The sequence below is a fragment of the Arvicola amphibius genome, chromosome 3, assembly GCF_903992535.2.
Source record: "Arvicola amphibius chromosome 3, mArvAmp1.2, whole genome shotgun sequence".
NCBI lineage: Eukaryota > Metazoa > Chordata > Mammalia > Rodentia > Cricetidae > Arvicola > Arvicola amphibius.
The window spans coordinates 148,144,771-148,168,824 of record NC_052049.1 but is presented as its reverse complement, the minus strand read 5'-3'; the positions used below and the strand labels follow the sequence as shown (position 1 = coordinate 148,168,824).

Genomic DNA, 24,054 nt, shown 5'->3' with positions numbered 1-24,054 from the left:
CAAGGATGGGAAAGCCATGAGTGCGGTCACACATTGGCCATACTTGTTAGTTCAACTTCAATCTAAACCTCACGCTAGGGCCCTGAAGATGGGCTTGAGAGGAGGGGTGCCGCTGAATTTCTTTGTTCTTTCCAATGTGGCCACACTAGTGAATCTCCTTTTCCTACTTTTGACCATTAATCTGACTCTTTTTAATTGATCTATTAAGAATAGCTAATGGAGGGGCCGGAGAGATAGCTCAGAGGTTAAGAGCATTGCCTGCTCCTCTAAAGGTCCTGAGTTCAATTCCCAGCAACCACATGGTGGCTCACAACCATCTGTAACGGGGTCTGGTGCCCTCTTCTGGCCTGCAGGCATACACAGACAGAATATTGTATACATAATAAATAAATAAATATTAAAAAAGAATAGCTAATGGAGCTTGGCTTGTTAGGGCAGCTGGAACACAGGCTCTGACCCTAGGGAATTATTGACTTGTGAATAACCCAGAGGCAATGGCTGCAAGGAAGGAGAGCAGATAATCAAAGGACAAATGAATACAAAATGGCGAAAGGAAATTGGCTGGTTTGATTTGATAACACGAAAACCAGTGACAGGATATTTCTGGCATGAGAGAATGTTCTGGAGCAGTGATCAAGAACAAGGAGGAAATCTTTGTCACATCCAAGCCCACGGGAGCAAGGAGAGTGAAGAGGAGCCATCCACTCTCGGTCACTGGGCGGGTGGTGCTCACATTCCTGTGTTTTCTTTAGGTAGTGGTTCTCATGCATAGCAGTTTAATAACATCTGGAGGCAAAAGCCAGACATCTTCTTCACTCACACACAGACATGGATGTGTGCATTTGCCTCTGGGTGTGTGTACGTGTGTACTTTCAACGATTTGTTATTCCAAAGTGCTACTAAATATGAATCCCTTCCTTAGACTAATGAAGTGCAGAGAAGATTCTCAGGAGAGTTAGCAACTATAACAGCATTTGCTTGTAGTTGAGTGAGTTTCAGAGAACACTGTCAGAAAAGTTAGGACAACAGGAAAGATGCATGATCAGAAGGAGTGATGACAGAGAGAGGCACGGGCCAATTTGAGTTTGGGGGTGAGTTTTCTGTTTTCTTAGTTGGGCCCCAAATACCAAGAGCTTGTTGGCAGCTGCAGCCATCAGAAGGACATGAGTAATTCTTTCACTCGCGGCTTTGGTGAATTCTCTGGAAATAACAGCTAGAAGAGCAATGACAGATTCATGAAGAAGAGATGATTTCAAATGGTTTTCTTCAGAACTGATCTCTATGAATGTGACATCATGCCACTAGGACTTCAGCTAGAACAGGCGTGTCCCTCTTGTTCTGGCTCCTTTTTGCTAGATTGACTCTTGGGATTAAGCCTGTGTAAAGAGTTTTAGTAGAAAGAGGGTATCTATCCTACATACTTGTTAGTCTTTACAGTCTTGGAGAGATATGAAAGGGATCCAGGGATCTTCTCATAATGCCATTAATCAGACTGGCCACTGTTAAACACAAAATGATGAGTTCAGTGCTGAGAAATCTGGCGGCGGGGCTGTCTCACCTCACCCACCTGCCTCTTCTCTTCAGTCACCGTCCCCACGCTTTGATCTGACCATTCACCTACGGCTGACAAAGTGTTTTGATGACAGCTCAGATAAGGCGCCTGACCACAAAATGCTCAGCAGAGATCAGTGCATATCAATTGTCTGAGGCAATAATGTCTGGCAGCTCAGTGAGTGCAGATAAACAGTAGGGATCTTGACACAAGCCAAGGGGACTTTGGGCCATCTTGTCCATTCTATCAAGATCTAGAATGTTCTCTTCCTAGAAGTTTTCAGCTATTGACCTTAAATTTGGCTAGTGGTCCTTGGTCGTTGGTTTTGAAAAGAGAAGATGCATTGACAATATTAGAATAGCTAGCGTAATAAATATTTCCAGCATCAGAATCAATGTCATTCTGTCCCATACAGCTTGAGTTTAAGTTATTATGGCAAAATTTCGTAAGAGAAGACAAGACATGAGACCATGGCACACATTCCTAACCTAACTGTTGCTATTTTGGGTGATAGATGACTGGAATTAGCTACTCACAAGCTTGTCACAAGGTCAAGTTGGCCATCATCTTCCCTCAGGTGGATTGTCAAACCCACCAGTCAGTTCTTGGTTGACTATGGGAAGTGCACACAAGGGAAATCATGCTGTAAATTATACTTTATAAACACATTTACCTGGATATTAAGGTAAGAATGATGAATTAGATGTTTGAGCCCTTTGACTACATTCCTTTTGCTAATGGGTAAATAATGTACTTGAACACTCTGAGACATTTTAGTGAGATACCAACTAATTGTTTGATGATATATTTTGTAATCATAGATTGCCATTAACATATATACAACGTTTTTCTGGAGTAGCCAATAACATTTAAATATATAACTATTTATTTCAGAAAAGAAATTCTCATTTTACATTAGATGGCTCATAATCTCCTGTAACTTCAGCTTCAGGGGGTCTGATGCCTGCAGACTCTAAGGGCATCCTCACTCACACGCACATATCCATAGACAGACAGACAGACAGACACAATTAAAATATATTAAAAATATATTTATATATTTTTCTTCCACTCTTCCGTGTAAAAGGTGGTTTGATGATCATTAGCTGTAGCAGTTGCCTCCCCAAATCTCACTCCCAGTAATCTGTAAAGTTGTGTGTGCAGGGGGTAGCTTTTCTGTCTTTGCGGAATCACTGCAATAGCTAGCGGAAGGTCTTACACACAGCTGTTAAACGAGTAAATTAGCATGTAGAATGGAGGAAGAAGGTAGGGAGACACGGGAAGTAACAGAAGAAGGGGATGGATAACGGCTGTCTCAGTGGTTGGCAGGAGACAGTGGAAAGGTTAGGGGTAGATGGTCCCCCAACTGTTGTTGTTTTTGGTGATGGTGGTTTTTTGTTTGAGGCAGAGTCTTTCTATGTAGCCCTAGTTGTCCTGGATCTTGCTATGTAGCCCAGGCTGGCCTTGAACTCCCAGAGATCTGTCTGCCTTTGCCTCCCAAATGCTGGGATTAAATATATATACCACCATGACTGACTTGTTCCCTAACTTTTATCCAGAGAGGAAATTAGAACAAATTATATAAATGTTGGAAAAGATTTAATTACTATACTCAAATTACAGTGAACATCTTTACAAACATATCTACTACGTGGAACTCAAGTTCAACATAACCCACATATCTGATTCTTCTCATAGGGAAAACATGTACTAGAATTTGATCTAAATTTTGGTTTCTGGATTCAGGTAAGAAAATAAATTGAGAAAACTGAAAACAGACCCAGTTGAGAAAAGAGGTTTGTAACAGAGGATTAAAAAGAAATAAGAATTAGTGTTAATGGACTTTCAGTCTTCTTGACCCCCCTATTATTGTTGAATAAAAAACTAAAACAAGAGGCTGAAGAGCTATTTCTGTGATTAAGAGATCTTTGCTGTTCTTACAGAGGACCAGAGTTTGGTTCCTAGCACTAACCTGAGATAACTCAAACTACTTACAACTCCAAGTTCAGGGGATTAGACACACACACACACACACACACACACACACACACACAAATAAATGATTTTTAAAAACAATTGAATGATAGGCTGTGGGCAGTAGTTTGTGGTAGTGTACTTGCCTAGCATTGATGGGGCTCGAGGTTCTCTCCCCAGTACTGTAGATACATGGATAGATGATAGATAGATAGATAGATAGATAGATAGATAGATAGATAGACAGACAGATAGACTGATAATTTGAGAGGGTCTAACAAATCATGTGGATATAGAGAACTAATATGGTTTGATATTAAAATGCCAGCTCTGAAGTTAGATTGCCTAGATTGGCATCCTGAAGCCACCCCTTTCCATTTGTGCAACTTTGGTCTTCTGGCTGTGGATCCATGAGTTCCCCTAGAATCTATCCAGTAATTGAGATGTATTCCTGTAACCCTTGAGACTAAGCCCTACAAACTGTGCTTTGTGTCCTCAATCTGCAGTGACCTTTGGAGTTTGCTGCCCACTGAGTGGAAGGTCTTTCTTGTGAAATCATAGAATAGTGCCCTAGCTCACTCTCAGCTACTTGATATCACCAAACAAAAACACTCTTATCAGTGACTGAGGAAAACTACCTGGTACCCTGCCTCTTTAAAAACTGCAGGATAGGACGCTCAACAGAGTTAATTCTTCGGGGGCTGTGCCTTGAGAATTTTCTGGCCCGGCATCAAGTTCCAGATAATTAATTATGTCAGTAAAAAAAAAAAAAAAAACAAAAAAAAAACTCTGATGGTCTGTTCTCTTCAGAGAAAAATGACGTCACTTTCTCTGGCACTAACGAAGGCCAAAGCTGTGAGCACAGGAAATAACAGACGAATGTCCACGAGTGCATATTTCATCTACTTCAAAGTGCACTGCAAGTCGTTCTGTGGGGCTGTCTCCAGCAGCCGTGGCTTGGCCAGGGGCCTCTGGGCAGCAGAGAGGGAGATGGAGGGCTGGACTCCCAGACTCAAGCTGTGGCCTGATCCGAGTGTGCTGTTCTTAGAGAAGATACTAAAAAGATGACAAAGCCCAACGTTCTGGCGAGAGCCGCGAGCCAGCCAAGTGACGCAGTGCGAGGAAATGGCAGCAGATGCAGAGGCTTCAGCTGTGGATGAGGTCAGCCCAGAAAGCCACACGGCCTCTTCCTTGACTTCCCTTCGCTGTGTGCTCACAGCAGACTCACTCCTACACCAACGGTCGCCCACCTGCTCTGCATCATGGAACAAGAGTGCATCGCTCGGTCTGACCCTCCCTTCTTACTAAAGTGAGCTTGTGCAAGTGAAATCTCTCAGAGCCTTAGTCTTCCTTGTATACGGTGGGGTTAAGAGAAACACGTTAATGTTCCTAATAAGACTTTTGTCCCTGTGCAGTGAAGTATGGGTTATTGTTAAACTCAACTCTGTCCTTCCCTGCAGAATATGTTAGTCTCATGTTAGGTGTCTAGAGCTAGGCTTTTATTGGCTGAAACATTTTCACTTACATAACAGTTTAAAGCTTGTTAATAGAAAATCAGCTTCAAAATTTCAGATGTCACATATCCCACTATCAGAGACATGCACATTCCTTTGATCTGAAACAAGCTATTTCAAATCTTTCTTTAAAATGTTCTATATGATTGCCTAAATATAACCAGTTATAATTATGTTACTTAGAATGTGTATTCTCAGTGAGACCATTGATGTTCTCCAAAGGGTGAAAACTGGACCTTGGGAAGAATGTGTGAAGAATTTCAGATGGTTTATGGCCCTTAAAAGTGCCCTACTACGTAAACATGCATGTGGTGTGTCTGTGGTATTAAATTTCATAATGGGGCCTAAGGGGCAAAATATCTAAAGAATCTTTTTGGGAAGATAGTACTGATTAAAAAGTTATAAAGAAAAATATAAACTATTTGTAAGTCTGGAAACTGAGAAAATATTTTCAATGTTGTGTCATTTTTTCTTTTCATTTTTTTCCAACTTTGGATATAAGTTGTATCATTTGGATCTCTGAAAGTTCAATTTTTACTGTACCTTCTATTTATTTCTTGACAACTTTGTACACATACACAATATTCCGTATCTATCCCCTATTTTCCCCTCCCATGTCTCCTGAACCCCAGTGGGTTTTCCCTCCACCTCCATACCCTCTCTACCTTTATTAAATCCACTGAGTCCAGTTAGTGCTGCTTGTTAGAATGTTGACTGGTAGTGTTATTATAAGCTTGTTCAGGTCTGGTACAGCTTTAGTGAGTTCTTGAGTGCAGTGCCATTTCCATATTTTCAGAGACGTTCCTGCATGCGTCTGTGTTCACGTGTGTGTGTGTATGTGTGTATGACATAGATGAGCATATACAGTCAAACACCCAGCAGTTATGTATTCTTGGCTCTTTGACAGCTATGAGTATACTACAGAAAGAAGTGTCTTACACTAGATGTATACTTTTAAAATAGTTTCTTCTATGAATGCTCTATATTTTACACAAGTGCTTCGGAATAGAAGAAATTTTCTAAATTTTTTTGTTATAAATGGCATCATCATCTTTATCCAACAGCATTCATCTCTCTTGTTTAAATGGCATATCTGAGGGGATTTGTAGTTCATGGGGGGGGGGGCATTCAGAGGTCAACCATGGATGGGTGTCATTCCTCAGAGGCCATTCACCTTGTTTTTTGAGACATGGTCTCTCACTGCCTTGAAACTCTCCAGTAGGCTAGGGTGACTGGCCATCAACTCCCAGGAGTCTGCCTGTCTCCTTTCCAGATCTGAAATTACAAGTATGTGTCGTTGTGCCAGCTTTTTTTTTGTTTTAAACACAGATTATCAACTGATCACTTCCTTGCCCCCAAGTAACATAATTTGAAGGTATGAATGAGAGCCAGGCAGGGTAGTGCACACCTTCAATCCCAGAATATAATTCTTGAGGATTGCTGTAGATTTGAGGCTAGCCTGGGTTACTCAGAGAAAGACTTTATCTTTAAAAAGAAAAAAAGGTATTAGCTCTAAATGTTTTTACTAATTGTAAAGACGCTGGGTTTGCTGTAGAAGGAAGCGGCGGGCTGTGTCCCGCCACCCGGCTAGCTTTGCCCAAAATAATTACACGGAAACTGTATTCATTTAAATACTGCCTGGCCCATAGTTTCAGCCTCTTATTGGTTAATTCTCACATCTTCCTTTAACCCATATTTAGTAATCTGTGTAGCACCACGAGGTGTGGCTTACCAGGAGAGATCTTAACCTGCGTCCATCTCGGAGAGGAGAAGCATGGAGACTGCTTATGGCGACCGCCTGAAGCATCTGCCCACTCCTGCTACCCAGCATTCTGCTCTGTCTACTCCGCCTACCTAATCTTCTGTTCTCTTAAAGGGCCAAGGCAGTTTTCTTTATTAATTAACCAATGAAAGTAACATAGACAGATAACTCTCCTCCATCAACTGTCCGAATCTGCAGTTCACGCAGTATCAAAAGAACATGCAGTTTTTTTTTTTTTTTTTTTTTTTTTTTTTTTTTTGGTTTTTTCGAGACAGGGTTTCTCTGTAGCTTTGGAGCCTGTCCTGGAACTAGCTCTTGTAGACCAGGCTGGTCTCGAACTCACAGAGATCCGCCTGCCTCTGCCTCCCGAGTGCTGGGATTAAAGGCGTGCGCCACCACCGCCCGGCTTGCAGTTTCTTTTCTAACCCTCTTTTAGCATCGTTTAATGCTGCATCGATAAGAAGCACATTGTGTACTGTCACGAGCCCAACAGCAGCCCGTCTGCAGATGAGGATGTAACCAGAGCCACGTCCTTTGGTATAGAAAAAGTATAATAAATTAATAAGTACAAAAATGAAATGCTAATTTTCTACTTTTTTTAAAAAAAAATTATAATGTACCTATAAAGTTCCCACTTGATTTGGAATGTCACTTTTTAAATACAGACAATTCCTTAAAGAGCCATAGACATGGCCAGTTTATGATGTGCTGATGTTTTTCACAGACAAGCAATGTATGTGTGTGTAGAATGGTTTTTATTCCCCTTTACCCTTTACTGTAGAAGGAGCGGCGGGGCTGCGTCCTGCCACGTGGCTAGCCCCACCCAAAACAACCACATGGAAACTGCACCCATTTAAATACCGCCTGGCCCGTTATCTGTAGCCTCCCATTGGTTGACTCCCACATCTTGTCCCAACCCATACTCAAATCCCTCCTTTTTTATATATATACTTTACCACCCTGCCTCATCTGCCTTCCTCCTCCCACTGAGACCCCTGGACTCCCTAACTAGCGCCTTTCTATGTTCATGTCTCTAAATGACCTGCAGTATACATACGAGTGTCCCCATTAAAATGGGCAACTCACTAGAGGTTACACCTCTGAAGAAAGTGGCATGTCTTCATCCGAGGGCATTGTAAACAACAGCAAAAGCAAAATAAACTAGAAAGTGTGTCTACAAATTTCACACTTGTGTTAGCGAAAGACACTTCTTTATAGTATGAGAGCTAAAATGGGAAGGTGGAACTCAGCCTGCTGGGAGGATGCACATCAGGAACTCGGAACTCTTGCTTGTGTTGCAGTTTTGGATTAGGGATTATCAATACAAGTTATTAAGAATTACAGAATCTCCATTGTGGAGTGATCAAGATCTTGTATAGAGGTGTGAGGAAGTTTGGTGCTACCACTGAGTGTGCTTGGACATCACTTCACCAGTGCCCAGCTTCCTAGACTGCAAGAGGCTCTGAAAATAAATTCTCAGTAAGCAAACTGATGGAGGAGAGTTATCTGTCTATGTTACTTTCATTGGTTAATTAATAAAGAAAACTGCCTTGGCCCTTTAAGAGAACAGAAGATTAGGTAGGCGGAGTAGACAGAACAGAATGCTGGGTAGCAGGAGTGGGCAGATGCTTCAGGCAGTCGCCATAAGCAGTCTCCATGCTTCTCCTCTCCGAGATGGACGCAGGTTAAGATCTCTCCTGGTAAGCCACACCTCGTGGTGCTACACAGATTACTAAATATGGGTTAAAGGAAGATGTGAGAATTAACCAATAAGAGGCTGAAACTATGGGCCAGGCAGTATTTAAATGAATACAGTTTCCGTGTAATTATTTTGGGTGTAAAGCTAGCCGGCGGCCGGGTGGCGGGAAGCAGCCCCACCGCTTTCTTCTACAGACAGTATAGTCTAACTCCTTGGACAGGAAAGGTGGCTTAGGGCCGCAAACTTTTGTTCTGGCAGAATACCCAAGCTCTGTTCCCAGCACCCAGATGGCAGCTCACCACCATCCCTAATTCCAGTTTCAGGGGAACCAACTCCCTCTTAGGACCTCCTTGGGCACCAGGCATCCAAGTGAGACACACACACACACACACACACACACACACACACACATATGCAGATAAAACACACGTATAAAATTAATTTTAAAAATAAAAAAGAGTGGTTCAGAAAAGGCGGCTGGTCACACTGGTCTGGGCTGCCGTCAGTCTGTTGGGCTCAGGGTGTAGGAATCCAAGGTATGGTTATGAGTGCTTTGGCAGTCATGGGATAGCGAAAGCAATGGGAATGAGAAAAAAAAATACACATAGCTTTGACCTATTGAGTTAGTCTGTGGAAAGGCTTTCTTTCTGTAGTGTTGCCCAATTGGTCCAGCTGTTCCACATCAGCCAATTCAGTGTGATGAAGGAATGGAAAGAGGAAATTGTTTTCAATGGACATCCACTCTATGCCAGGAACTATGCTAGCAACTGCACATACATTTCATGTCAGCGTCAACCAACCCAAGTCCCACAGCTACAGACCAGCAGAGCCTCAGTGTGTGATTCCCAGAGGGCCAGAGTGGTAACATCCCTTTACCAGGTACCTTACACACTTTGGGTCAAGTACAGTCCTTGAAGTTGCTGGTGCTGTGTCCATTGATGCATGAAGAGACTGGGTTCCCAGGCTGGCTCATTCCCTCAACGTCACACAACTGCTGTGTATATTTCTAGCACAGATTCTCAGGTGTAGGATGCCCTTTCTACCACATTGTTATCTCCTGAAGGGTCAAGTCCTTGTTATTTCTTCCTTCCCTTCCCTTCCCTTCCTTTCCCTTCCCTTCCAATTCCCTTCTACCCTCCCCTCCCCTCCCCTCCTGTTTCCATCTTCTTTTCCTTCCCTTCCCTCCTCTCCCTTCCCTTTCCTTCATTTCCCTTCCCGTCCCTTCCTTTCTCTCCTCTCCCCTCTTCTTCTAGCAAATATTCAGGTGGGTCAGGATGGCTGAGGTTTTATTATTATTATTGTTTTGTTTAAATTAAATTATAGTTTTTCCAACTGTTCACCTGTATGGAGTAAATATAGAATTTACTTAGGTAGGGAGTGAAATGAGAAGAAAACACAATCATCCCAGGGGAACACAATGCTGTTTAAGTCTAATAAATCTCATGTATAAATTATGTTTAGGCAATCTTGTTTTAACTTTTTTTTTATTTTAATGCTTTCTTTTTTGAAAACCCAGTGTCTGTATTTCTCAGTCCTAATCCGAAACAGTATAAAAGTAAGATGAAAGACTTCTATAGTTACCTTTTCTTTCTTCTGCCTCTGCTCCACTCCCACTTAATAGGAATGCCAAATCTTTTCTGACTTCTCTAGGACGTTCTAGAGGGCTCCAGAGAATGGCATACATATCCGCCCCTACACTGCTCTAGGTTACCATTGGCATTTGCCTCTTTTTCCTGCCCTTGACCCACGGCAATCCTGTGGATGCCTGGGTTGGTGCTTGCTTGAGTACAGCCAGTGTGCTGTGCATGGCCCAAGGCTCGCTCCTCTGCAGGTGTCAGCTGGTTTCTCCTTGGAGGGTGCTCCATGACTTGGGTGGCAAGCTCCTCCTCTCCATCCTTCCTCTTGCTGAAGCTGCAAAGCCTTGAATTCTAATTTACCAATTCTTCTAATTCTCATTTGGGTCTTTTGTTGCCCATCCCTTACTGTGGATCTCAGGAAGGAATGGGAGGGGGTGGACAGGAGTCTGAATGACAGACCCTGCCCTCCCTCTACTCCCCCTACCACAACCCGCCCAACTCCCCCACCTCCCACCCCCACCCCTCCCCCGCACTGGGACTCACCCTTCCCCCCTCTGACCTGCTCTGTTGTTCTACAACCAAAATGGTGCCCTTTCTTCCCTGGGGTGAATCCTTTCCCATGAAAAGCTTTGGTCATGCAAACAGCTCTGCGTGTGGCAAGACCAGCTTGCCAGTCAATTCCCCACAGGAAATTGCATCAATGGATTTCACCAGGGCTAAACTCCTGCCTGCTATACTAACTGGTTGGGAGGCAACCCTAGGGGCGGAATGCATGGGAGAGAGGAACTGTCCGCCTACCGAGCAGAACGACAGCAGAGATGTTCCATCAGCTCAAAGACCTGTCTAGATGGCATATGTTGACAGCATTACATTTACTGAGCTAGAGAAACATCTACAAAATATCTGCATGCATTTCCCGCATTTCAGCGAATTCAGCTTCTCACTGGGGTCACAGAGAGTTATCACACAAAGAGGTGAGCAGCTTAAGGGCAGGCCCCCAAGTCTTTAGAATTTAAGGAATTGCCACAGCCCTGCATGAGGGAACCTGTGACCTTATCTAATTTCTAATCCAGGACATAGCGACTCTTACTATTAATATCCCAATGTGTGCAAAAAAGAAAAGAGGAAAACCCTGTCTCGAAAAACCAAAAAAAAAAAAAAAAAAAAAAAGAAAGAAAGAAAGAAAAGAGGAAAAAATGTATTTAAATCCATGGATGATAGTGACATTTGACCATAAGGAAAGCTGACTATACTTTATAAAATGTGTTACATAGAATTTTAGTTTTTCTCCAAAACTGGTAGCCTCTAGCTAGTGGATTGGGAGTGATTTTAATTTCTCCATTTGATTTTTTTAAATTTGGCGAAATAGGCAATCCTATAAAAGTCATTATTGTAACTTTTTTTTTTTTTGACAAGGTCTCTCCCTGTAGCCCTGGCTGGCCTAGAATTCTTGTAGACCAGGCTGGCCTCACAGACATCTGCCCACCTCTGACTCCTGAGTACTGGGACTAAGGGTGTGTACCACCACACCCTGGCTGTTGTGACTATTTCCAGCTGTGTAATTCAGTAGCATTAAATATGTTGACCTTGTGGGGCAGCTGTTACCACCAAAGAGCTCAAGAAGTATTCTCCTTGTCAACTGGAAACTCTTCACCTAGTATCCAGTAATTGCTTTCCCCATAGTTCCCCCATCCCTGCTAACAACTATCTGCTTTGTTTCTATAAATTTGATGGCTCTAAGTGCCGCATATAAGTGAAACATATGACATTTGCTATTTTAAAGCTGACTTATGACCCTTAATGTAACATCTTTACGCTTGGTTGATACTGTAGCACGTGTCAGAATTTTCTGCTTTTAAAGCTGAACAGCATTCTGTTGGATGGGTCTGCTGCATCTAGTTTCTCTGTCATCTGGGGGTGGACACTTGAGCTCCTTCCAGTTCGACCCTGCGTAGCTGCTATGAAGAACTTGGACCGATACCTATTAAAACCACTGCTCTCAGTTCCTTGAGTGCATACCCAGCTGCGAAAGTTTTGGATCATACAACAAAATGTTTTCAGGTTTTTGAGGGACTTCCATGGTCATCTGCACTTGGCTACATCATTTTTCCTGTCCAAAATATCAGAACCTCAGGAGTTCTGATATTTTGCAACCCCACTACCACTTACTGCTGATTTTTATCTTGTTTTGTTAGCACCCATTCTAATGGTATAAATATCTATCATTTAATTGTGGCTTTGATTTGTATTTCTCTAATGGTTTGTGATATTGGGCATCTTTTTACATGTCTTTTTTACTGCTTGTATTGTTTTTTTTCCTTTGGAGAAACATCTGTATAAACCCTTTGTTCATGAACAATTTTTGGACTTGTAGAAGTTTTTATTATTCTGCATATTAATTTCATCAACCATGTACCATTCATTAAGTTGCTTTTCACTCTGCTGGCCATATTCTTCAGTGCTTGGAAGGGACTAAGTTTGACATAGTTCAGCTAACCCACGTTTTTCCTTTCATTGCTTGTGCCATTGGTATATTCAAGAAACAACTGCCAAATTCATTATCAGAAAATACTTTGAGCTTTTTATGAGACTTTTATATTTTGATGGATTTTTGAGCTAATTTTAGTAAATGTGCAAAGATAAGGGTCAAATTTTACTAAATACGTGGCTATCCAGCACCCTCCTTTCCACACTGATCCATCTTGGCATTTTTGTGGGCAATCTTTCAACTGGCTTCATTTACAGGTTTTTCCACTCTGTTGATCTACATCTTTGTCTTAATGACAGTGCCACACCATTTTGATTAGTGTAGTCTTGTAATTAGCTTTAAAATCAGAAAGTATCCGACCCCTGGTGTCACTCTTTCACAAAACTACATTATTCTATAGCTTATTATTATTATAGCATGCTTAAGACTCCGTATGAATATTCACTTGCATCCTTCCATTTCTACAAAATCATTTCAGTGTTGAATATTTTATTTTTAAAATATCAATCTGCTGACTTGAATGTAAAAGCAAATTTTAACATGATAAATTACATCTCTTCCAAATATTTTAATGAAAGACTTCTCTTGGCTAGGGGTGTGCTGCTAATCTTCTGTGAGTAAGCTCTGCGGAGAACGTCAGGCTGCTCTGTCCCATCCATCTGCAGAGGGAAATTATTTCAGAGAATGCAAAAAGTAACATTTTAAGCACCAAATGGCCCTTTAAATCAACCATGTCTTACTGTTCTCCTGGTATGATACATTATTAATCACATTAGCTTTGCTTTTTACAATCCAGGAAAAAACTGGCTATAATTTCTATAATAACAGCTAATAACTTTATAGATGACAACTTTTTAGCTCTTAATCCACTTATAACATTAGTATTTACCTAAGTTGGATAAACATGTAATTTAATTTGTATGAGATTTAAAGAAAACCCATTTCCTCTTGCAACATTCTGGTGGAATGTACTGTTTTTCCTTATTCCGTTTACATATTTGCTTTTGGAATAAACTATGGAGAACAAAGTGACTCCTGAATTATAGACAAAGCTGTCAGATGAAAGACTAAGGAAGTTGACAAAATGTAACTGTTTAGAGCTTTTGAACAAGGCTTAGTAGTCAAGGTTGTCCTGAGGGGTTCATGACCAGCTTGGTTGACCTTCTCACTTCACATAACTTAAATTTACTCTTCTTGATTTCAACAAATATTTACTGCGTGCCTATCATGTGGCAGGCACTCTGTGAGGGATAGTAGACACAGCCTCCGTCCTCACAGTGGTTCACCACTCTGGGAGGAAATAGACAGTAAACTAATAAATTACCTTATGTAAATAGATACAGAACACTTGAGTTCCCAGAATGGGGAAGTGCTCACAAAACGGCCAAGTTCCGACCTTCCCGCTGCAGTGATGGGCTATATTTAAGCAGTTAGCTCAATCATCCAAAGGAGTGGTGGTGTCTGGGCACAGCGTCATTCTGGGTCTTCTCGAAGTAAAGACAGAGCTGGGCTTTTCCCTCAGATATATCCTTTGTTGAAAGCCAACGGCTCTCGGCAAGAATGCTATGTTTAAAGCACACCGGGTCATCATTTAGGGGTAGGCTTGTACCCTCCCTACTGAATATGCTTTCTCCCAGTGAAGTCAGGGGAGGATGCCAGAGTGGCATCACTTAAGAGTCTGACTCCCTTAGGTCAGTGGTTTTTGAAGTCTGTTTCATCACAAACACCCAGGTAAATATTCAAATATAGTTACTGTTCTGGGAGGTGAAAGAGATGGCAACAGTTTTAAGTCATAAGGAGAGAGGAATAAACAGGTCTGTTGTTCTGTTGCTCATATGGAGGGGTAAGGGGCCTGAGAGGATTTTGAATTTTTTTTTTTTACCACAAAGAAATGGTAAATGTTCACCCTGTCTTGAACTTACACATTAATATATATTGAAGCATGACATGATTCCTCATACATGTGTACAGTTTCTATGTGTCAGATCAAGTAAGTTATATTAACCTTGTGAAAAGCTATGAAATGTCACCTGAAGCCTTCCTGTGAGCTTACTGACACAGGAGGCTCAGAGGGTCATTGTCATTCCCGTTGTGCTCCTAAGGTGCATCTGCCCCCATTTCAGACAAGCAGAAGGAGAGTATAAGAGCAAAGTTGCTTTTCCTGCACCCTGCGCATTATAACTTGGTTTGCTTTTTTCAAAGACTTCATAATCCAGCAAGTTTAAACACAGTAAAAAAAATAACAGGCATAATAATCAATAACTGCATTTTGCCTTTAAATGAACGTGTTTTGAGGTTCAGCTTCTAGGCACAATCAGGTCAGTTAGGGCTGCACTGGTCCATACAGGATACTGTGGACTACCCAGTCTCCTCGCTGGTGTCTTCCACACTGTGACGATTCGCACCTGTTTGCCTGGGTCTGGCCTGGATTTTCACAGTCCAGCTTCCCAGGATTCCATTCCCTTAGAAACTAAGATGTACTCGCAGGCAAACTGGGAGAACTGGTGAGCCTGGTTTGTCTAGAACTGGCAGATACATCTCAATTTCCAGGGAGCCTCTTGGTCTGAAGGGACGGCGATCCTTCAGTGAAGCAAAGTCGGTGGAACTGATAGCTCCAGGAGACAGAGAAACTCTAGGAGGCAGCAAGTCCCTGGAAATGAGTGAACCTCCAAGAACCTTCCTTTAACAGCACAGTGAATACCAGAGGGCACAATGAAGAAACCGCTGACATGACCGGTCTACAAGGGGGAAGGTTTTTATTGTAGGTAGGAGAGAGAGAAGATCCCGAGGCCTCTGGAAGTGTCCAGAGCAGAGAGAAAAGAAAGCAGACTAGACATGGCCAGGGCTATAAGGAAGCAGGAGAAAGCAGGAGAGCCGGAGAGGATAGCGGAGACAGCAAAAGCTAAAGCATAGCGAGAGGCCGAGAGAACCTGGCTGGAGACGGCACAAGAAGGCAGGGTAGAGTGGTGGAATAACACAGCCGTGTCGGTAAACAAATCCCGTGCGTTCTATAGACGTGACTGGTGGGAGGGGCTTCGGACCTAACACACAGTTATCTCTTTGGGCTGAGTTGCCCTGTTAGTCCCAGAGCAGTGGCTTCCAAAAGCAGCTATGTTGCCGAAAAGCTTGTAGAGATGGTTTAAAACACAGTGGGGGGGGGGGGGGGGAAGCAAAGATACAATGGTTTTCATGCCTCAGGTGAGCATGACTCAAGGGCCTGGGGTCAGACAATCAGTAATCTATCAAACGCCATAGGCGAACTCAAAGAATGACTTTCATAGACAAAGGTTGAATGGGTTTCAGAAAAGTGTTTTACTATCAGTGAGAACTTAAGAGAAAGTGAAAAAGAGAGCTCCCATATAGCTGAGGGAAGGGGAAGGGAGGGAAGGAGAGGGAAAGACAGAGAACAACTTTGTCTTCTTCTTTACATGTGTTCTGAGACTCAATCTCAGGTCATCAGACTTACCCGCTGAACATCTTCCTTGTCTTGAGGTCCTTCTGGGTCTTTATAACAAACATATCTGACCATGTCACCATCCTGTGGATTCAAAGTCCAAAGCTTCTTGCTGCTCCGTGACTCAGTGTGTGACTCACAGGGTTTAGTGTGAGGACATCATTACCATTGTGCTATCATCCTCTTGGATATGTCATAGTCTTTTTCTTGAGGTTTTTATTTTTAATGAGCATGAGCGTTTGGCCTGCATGTGTGTGTATTAACCACTTACGTGCTTAAAGCCCTCTAAGAAGATGACACCAGCTCACCTGGAACTGGAGTTACAGACTGTTGTTAGCTAGCCAACATGTGGGTGAGGGAATTGAACTCTGGACCCTATTCAGAAACAAGTGCCCTTAACCGCTGAGCCATCTTTCCCGCCCCCATCTTTACAGTCTTGTTCCCGGAATACTCTCATCTAACTAAGTCCTTCTCCTTCACTCATGGTGAGTTTTCAGGTCACATCCTACTGTTAGCTCAGATTCAAGTCAACCGTTCTGGATAGACATCGTTCATCCCTGTGTTTCCTCCAGCACCTGCTTGTTGGAACCACATTATAAATTATTTCCCATTGTCAGTATCCCTTCAGACTCAAATTTCTGGGGATACAAATGTTTCTGTTAATACCTAAATGCAACGCACTGTACAACGTGGAATGTACACAAGTTATTTAGTGAATGGTTGATTCAGCTCTGATTTTGAGCCTGTGTCATTTAATCATGTCTCTAACTCCTCTTGTCTGGCAAAGCCCAAATGCCCTCCCATGACTTCGTGACTCCCATGTTCACCTGGCCCAGGGCAGCACGGAGTGGCTCTATGCTGCCCCCACATGTTTTGAATCAGCTTTTACTGCAACCGACTGAGACCACACCCCTTGTTCTCCAGGGTTACCAGGGGCACGAAGGTCTGTGGGTCTGTTGGCAGAGACATGAGGCTGCCTTGTTTCTTTCTGTGCCCGAACCTCATTTGTTTATCGCCAGTAAGTAAACCGAAGATCGTGTTGTCTCTTTCTTCTCCGGTCCCCTTCCTCCTCTCACACAGAAGAAAGCAGCTCTTTCTGAGAGCCGTTTTTTAATGCATTCTCTCTGGTGCATTTGCACCCTTAAGGTCTATTGAGAGCTCCCTGGAGTCCTCGGACTTTAACCACTTCTTTCTGGTTTAACTTCTCTGTGAAAATAATGTTTAAGGGTGAAAGCTTTCTGACATTCGGGATTTTTATCCTTTTTCACAAGAATTAACACATTTCTTTTTCCTTTTCTTTTTCTTTTTTGGGTTTTTGTTAGTTTGTTTTTTGAGACAGGGTTTCTATCTGTAAAAGCTGCCTCTGTCTCCATAGTGTTGGGATTGCAGGCATGTGCCACCACCAGGCAAATCAACACATTTCTAAAAATGCAGCTGTAAAGTGGTTTTATCTCTTTAGTGAAGGATCTTTTTCCCTACACTGAATCATGTATTTGAAGCAGTGAACAAATTTATTGAGATCACATAGTCCTCATCACTAATCCACTGATCCACTGATATTACACTCAGGCTGGGCGTGTGTACAGAACTTTAATTGCAGCCCTCTGGAGGCAGAGAGAGGTAGAGCTCTGCAAGTCTGAGACCAACCTAATCTACACAGTGAGTTCCAGGTCAGCCAGAGCTGCAAAGAGAGTCCTTGTCTCAAAATACACACAAACACACACACAAACACACACACTCTCTCTCTCTCACACACTCTCTCTCACACACACACACTCTCTCACACACACACACTCACACACACACACACTCTCTCACACACACACTCTCACACACACACTCTCTCTCACACACACTCTCTCATACACACACACACTCACACACACACACACACAATCTCTCTCTCAGACACACACTCTCTCTCTCTCCTCTCTCTCTCTCTCTCTCTCTCTCTCTCTCTCACACACACACACACACACACACACACACACATCCATCACAAGGGCAGGTGAGATGGTTAGTATGTAAAGGTACTTGGAGCCAAGCCTGACGACAGAGATAACCAGCTCCTGAAAACTGTCCTCTGACTTCTACACGCATGCCAAGGCAGTTTGCAGCACACACAAGTAACAAATAAATAATAAGTAAATATAACAACTGTATTAAAAAGATATCACAATATTGACTTACTCTATTACATTATTTTAAGTAGCAATATCATAGAAACAGTATTGCTAATTTTTTTCAATGCTATCTCTACAGCCATTTACGGAGCCCTGTAGTAAGTTCATTATGACTAGAATGGCTCTAAGTATATGATGATACACTGTAGCTCTTTTATTTGGTAATTAGTATCTAGAACAACTAAGCTAAGATAAAGTATGTAACACGTGGTGTCATGTTATGAATAAGTTCAAGAATAAGTGTGTTTTCTTGTAAAAGAAATAGGTGTTTCCTTTTCTCATATGGAAACATAAAACACCCCAGCAGCCAAAGGCTTCTTGTACAACAACAACAACAAGACAAACAATGCTGGAAGTATCACTATTGTTGTAATTTTAAAACTCTGCAAAGAGAAGTCACACCATGCAACAAGGCTCACATGGCAGTTTATTGGAAGAGGAGAGAGAAGGGGTAGAGAAAGGGCAGAGACTGGTTCCTGGTCTCTGAGTGAGTGGTGGAAGAGAAAGAGAGAGAGAGGAGAGAGGGGAGAGAGAGAGAGAGAGAGAAAGAGAGAGAGAGGTACACAAAGCCCATCTTTAACAAGAGTGTGCACAGAAGGTGCTCTTAGTGGCTGCAGCTAAGGATGTTTCCTGTCAGGACCTTAAGGGCAGGCCAGTATGGATATGTAAATACGAACACTCATTCCCAACTTCAATATATATTGTAGAATCATAGTAACAAAAACATCATAGTACTGTCACAAATACAGACACCTATATAGATAGAAAAGAAGACGCATAAGTAAATCCATGTAACCATAGCAAACTTATATTTGACAAAGATGCCAATTGCACACTTTGGAGAAAAGACAGCCTCTCTAACAAAAGCTGTTAGGAAAAATGGATGTCCGCATGCGGAAGAGTAAACTGGTTCCAAATCACTCACCAGTTCAACTTGGATCAAAAACCTTAACACCCCATATCCTGAAACTTCCAGAGGAAAACACTTGAAGACATGGGTATAGGAATAGGCAAAGCCTGTCTGAGAAGATTCTAATAGCTTGGGAATGAAAGCAAGAATTGACAAAATGGATTGCATTAAATCTAAAGGCTTCTCCCCACCAAAGAACATAAATGGAGAGACGACTACAGAAGAAGATAAAAAGTCTTTGCTAGCCACACATCTGAAAGAGTGTTAAAATCTAGAATTTATTTAAAAATTCAAAAAACTAAATAGCAAAGTAACAAACTAATCAGTAAGTGGGCCAATGCAGTGGTCAGGCAGCTCTCAAGAGATACAGTAAAAATGGCTAATAAATATGTAAAACAATCAGCATCGTCCGTCAGAGAAAACAATATTGAGATTGCATCTCATCCCAGTCACAAGGACTGTCATAAAGACAACAGCGTGCTGGCAAGGACTCGCTCAGGGAGGGAGAACTTGCAGGCTGTCTATTGGTGGACTGTAAACTAGTCCAACCACTATGGAAATCACTAAAGAAGTTCCGTAATAAGCTAAAAGTTTATCTTTACCCTATGACTCAACTGTACCACTCTTGGGTGTGTACTCAATGGACTCTAAGCCAGCACAGTGATATTTGGGGGATTTTTTTTTTACATTAAAGATTTGTTTATATTTACCTTTTTATGTGTTTACCTACATAAGTTTATGAGCACCATGTGGATACAGAGGCCTGCAGAGGCCAAAAGAAGGTATCAGATCCTCTAGAGCTGAAGTTACAGGCAGTTCTGAGCTGCCTGGCCTGGCTGCTGGGGACCAGATCCCCTGTAAAAGCAGCACATGCTCCAGTCACTGAGCCATCCCTACAAGCCCTACACTTGCGCTTTCATGTTTACTGCAGGGTTATTCTTAATAGCCAAGTCGTGAATCGGGGTAAGTGGTGTTGACAGATGCGGAAAGAAGAATGGTATGTGCCTAATGGATTTTATTCCATCGTAGAGTTGAACAAAATGTGTAGTTGACAGGAAAATGAAAGATGTAAATGGGGACCATTCTATTAAGCTAGATAAATCGGACTCAGGTAGATAAATATTGCATGTTCTCTCTTCTGTGGATCCTAGATTTTGTATGGTTACATAAACCATACACATGAAAGCAGACATGAGACTAGGGGAATGCGAATGGCAGGAATGAAGGAGAAGGGATAGGGCAGTGAATACGATCGAAGCACATTACATAACTGTACAAAAGTATCTATGACAGTCATCACTGTGCCCAAGAAATATACTCCAGCAAAAGTATAGTAAATGTCTCCATGGACTTAGGACCTGCTCTGTGCCAAATTCTACACCAGTCAGTCTATAAATGCCTATCTCCATCCTGGCAACATTCATGTGATGAAGTAGAGTTTTACTCCATCGGTGATAAAGTTAGCTGACAGCACCATGTGTAAATCACCCAGGTCTAGGACCAGAAAGTAATTCCACGGTTCTTTAAAGATGGGTTCATCCCGTTATATAGCAATGCGGGTTATAGTCCATGTTTTAATCAAGTTCTTGATTGTCTTAGTGCTTTAGAATTTGCTATATATGCTTCTGTCACATAGACTAGTGTGAGTTAATAGTCAGTAGTGTTTACTTCAGTTTATGTCTGAAAGCCAACTTTCTGAACACTTTATCCACAGTGAGGGATGAGTCTTCAGAATGCGGTTTGTGGAGCTAGCATGTGAGTAGCTCTGTGGTGGTTGCTTCTGTCAGGTAGGAATGTGACGGAGTCAGAACAAACACAGTGGGAACCTGTTGCTCCTTGCGCACCTCGCAACGCTACCTACCTCAGTGACTCTTCTGTCCTTGGATTCTCTCCTGGGTTGGAATAATCTAAAAGAAATCCTGATGATGCCAACAAGTGGGTGTATGTGAAGCATAAGTCATGAAATATTTTTCATTCTTTTTGTTTTTGTTTTTCTTTAAAATTGTTAACTGTTATGAGAAACCTTGTCTCTGAACATTTAAGGCTGAAGGTGATTTAGGAAGACATGATATCAACTCCTGGGCCTCCACAGGCACATGCTCACACACGAGCATACACGTCTGTATATACACAAAGAGACAAAGAGGAGAAGGAAGGAGAGAAGAGGGAGAAGGGAAAGAAAAAGCCTGTTTCATCTAGGAGATGCAGCCCTTGGTCAGGGTGCAGCTTTATTTAGTGAAAGATGCCTGAGCTGTATTTTAGCTTTTTTATTCCGTCTGCCAAATACCTTGGACAAGGCACAAATCCGAACCTATGGTGGCCCCATAGTGCAGGAGCCTCCTGTACATCAGCTGCTTTTGATCTCCAGAAGGAAGGGCGCCTATACGTGTATCATCCACACAAGCACATATATCGTTACCAGAAGTGGGGCTACAGCCTGTGCCCAACAAGCTAGGTTGGCTACCTATCCTCCATCAGCCAGTTAAAACAGCAAGGGAAGGACGTTAGCATCTTTCTCCTCTAATCACTTCCCTATCTGGGGTCAATTTTTTTTTTTTTTTTTTGCTTTAACTAAAGATGGAAATGTATGTCATCTTGAAAGGAGAAACCATGAATCGTGGCTTGTGGATAAGGAAGGCGAATTTGTAATCACGTGTGAACGTGAAAGAATTGGTGATGGTAGGGGTTGGCACTGGAAGTCTCCATAGGAAGCTACCATGTGCCTCTCCCTCAGTGGGACTTTAGACATGTGCCACCGTGCCTGCTTTTCACATGGCTTCTGAAGATCCACACTCGGGTTCTCAGGCTTGCATGGCGAGCACTCTCCCAAATGAACCATCGTGCTAGCCCCAGGCCCCTGCCCCTGCCCCTGAATTTCAGACATAGTCCCCTGCTAACCCAATAAGGCACTGCGTTCTGTGTGTTTCCCCCGGGTGATGATGAATTACTTTTTTGTTAGCCTATTTTCCAGCCTTAATATTCTCACTAATATTCCTAATTACTAAGTTCTTCAAATTTAATATTTCACAAAATTATCTTGAAATAAGTATAGCTATATGTATCAGCAACACTGAAAATATCAAAATTCTTGTTCACTGCTGGCCCACTGGTGAATTAATCTTTATCCTTCTGGATGAGATTAATTTGGAACCCCCCAAAAATGTGACAAAATGAGAAACTTAAGAAACACAAATTTTGTAATGGTCAGATTGTGACTTCATTTAGATTAAGACGCGTGTTTAGCTAGCTAGCTCTCCTGTTAAAACATGCATCATAACGGCTGCGTTTGTGATTTTAAACTCACAGTTAGCTCTGGTGCAGGAAAAGGGTATCTGACTCTTTTACGGACTGAAATCTGTGTCCAACCATTTGCAATGAAGTCGTATACCAGTTTACCTACTACCCTATTGGTAAGGCAGCTCCAAGTGTAGAGGAAAATACACAGCAAATCAGAACAAATCAATAAAAAAAAAAAAAAACCCAGAGGGGTGTGCATTGTCTGATGGGACCAAAGACGGTGCCACATAGATGTACAGCATCACCCAGAGGTGTGGGCATTGTCTGATGGGACCAAAGACAGTGAGTGCCACATAGATCTACAGCTGTGGTTTTCTGGAAAGCTTCAGGAAGATGCTGAGCTAAACCACTGAAAAACTAACCATGACCTACCAGCCTGACTTGTCTGCTGATAGTCTGGGTGTTAAAAAGATAGAATTCGATATGAATTAGTTAGTTAAAAGCCTACCCCAGCACAGTGTGAGTTCTCAACCATGTGCTTGTGTGCAAAGTAAATTACTTATGAGAAAGGAAACCAGCAAGACTGGCTGTTCGTTGATTGCATATAGAGTTATAACTACAATGAACGTGGTTATAAAGTAAAAAGGAGTGAGGTTTACTGTGAAACAGATTTGAACACTACACTGAGAACATAAATAGTAAAGTTGAGGATTTTGGTCATTGCAGACCTCATATACACTGAAACAGGTTTTCCAGGGCCAGTCCTACCTGCCTCCTCTCTCATATCAGAGCTACTTAAGTAATGCAATTTTTGTGTAGTTAATATTAGCACAAATTCTTTTTCTGGTCCCCTGCTTCCTAGCAACCAAGGCCGAGTATCTGCTTGTTAATCTACATTTGTTGGGGAGGGGGGAGAAAATCCAGAACAGAATTCCCAGTGAATCTGTAAGAGCCCTGAAGCAGCGGGGATACACCCAGTAAGCTCTGTGCTGATTTCGTGAGTGCAATGTGCGGTCTGCAGTGTCAGCTGTCTGACCTTGCTGTCTTTTCGGCCACAGGCTAGAGAAGATGTGATCCACATGCTGAAGACAGAGAAAACCAAGCCTGAGGTCCTAGAGGCACATTACGGATCTGCAGAGCCAGAGAAAGTGCTTCGGGTCCTGCACAGAGACGCCATCCTCGCTCAAGAGAAGTCCGTAGGCGAAGACGTCTATGAGAAACCCATCTCAGAGGTAAAGCGGGGTACCAGAGAGCCTCCCTAGTGAGAAACTGCAGAGATCTTCCTTCTATATGCGTTGATGTTTTTCCCCAAATGCAAAATTGTTATGATGCCCTAATGCAGAATTAAATATAGTTAAGTAATTCCTGGGCTGTACTAGGTAAGTTCTGATGGGAGTTTCAAACTTTTACTTAAATATGCTTCAGGTTAGAAATATATTTTTCTATATGATTAGGAATGTTATATGCTCTTGAAATACATTATTGATTTACTCCTCTCAGAAATAGCACATTTAAAAATGTGAGCTGCTCGCGAGTTCTCACATTGAGTTTTCAGGATTACTATAAAAATGATAACCTAACTTTAGATTGAATTCATTATTGATAGTTATGGTTTTAATACCACTGCTTTGGGAGTAGCTTAAAATGTTCTAGTTTAGAAGGTCTTATGTGAATTCCAGTGATGAAGAAAAAATCCCAATGAAA

General features: G+C 42.2%; 1 protein-coding gene across 2 annotated transcripts in view; it reads left to right on the top strand.

Annotated features, from left to right (window-relative positions):
- Filip1 (filamin A interacting protein 1) overlaps positions 1–24,054 on the top strand; it is a 173,798-nt gene that overhangs the window by 84,010 nt on the left and 65,734 nt on the right. For both annotated transcript variants that reach the window (XM_038324384.1, XM_038324383.1), the window contains exon 3: positions 23,409–23,582. In XM_038324384.1, the coding sequence (XP_038180312.1) occupies positions 23,409–23,582 (174 nt within the window). The remainder of the gene's footprint in view (positions 1–23,408; positions 23,583–24,054) is intronic.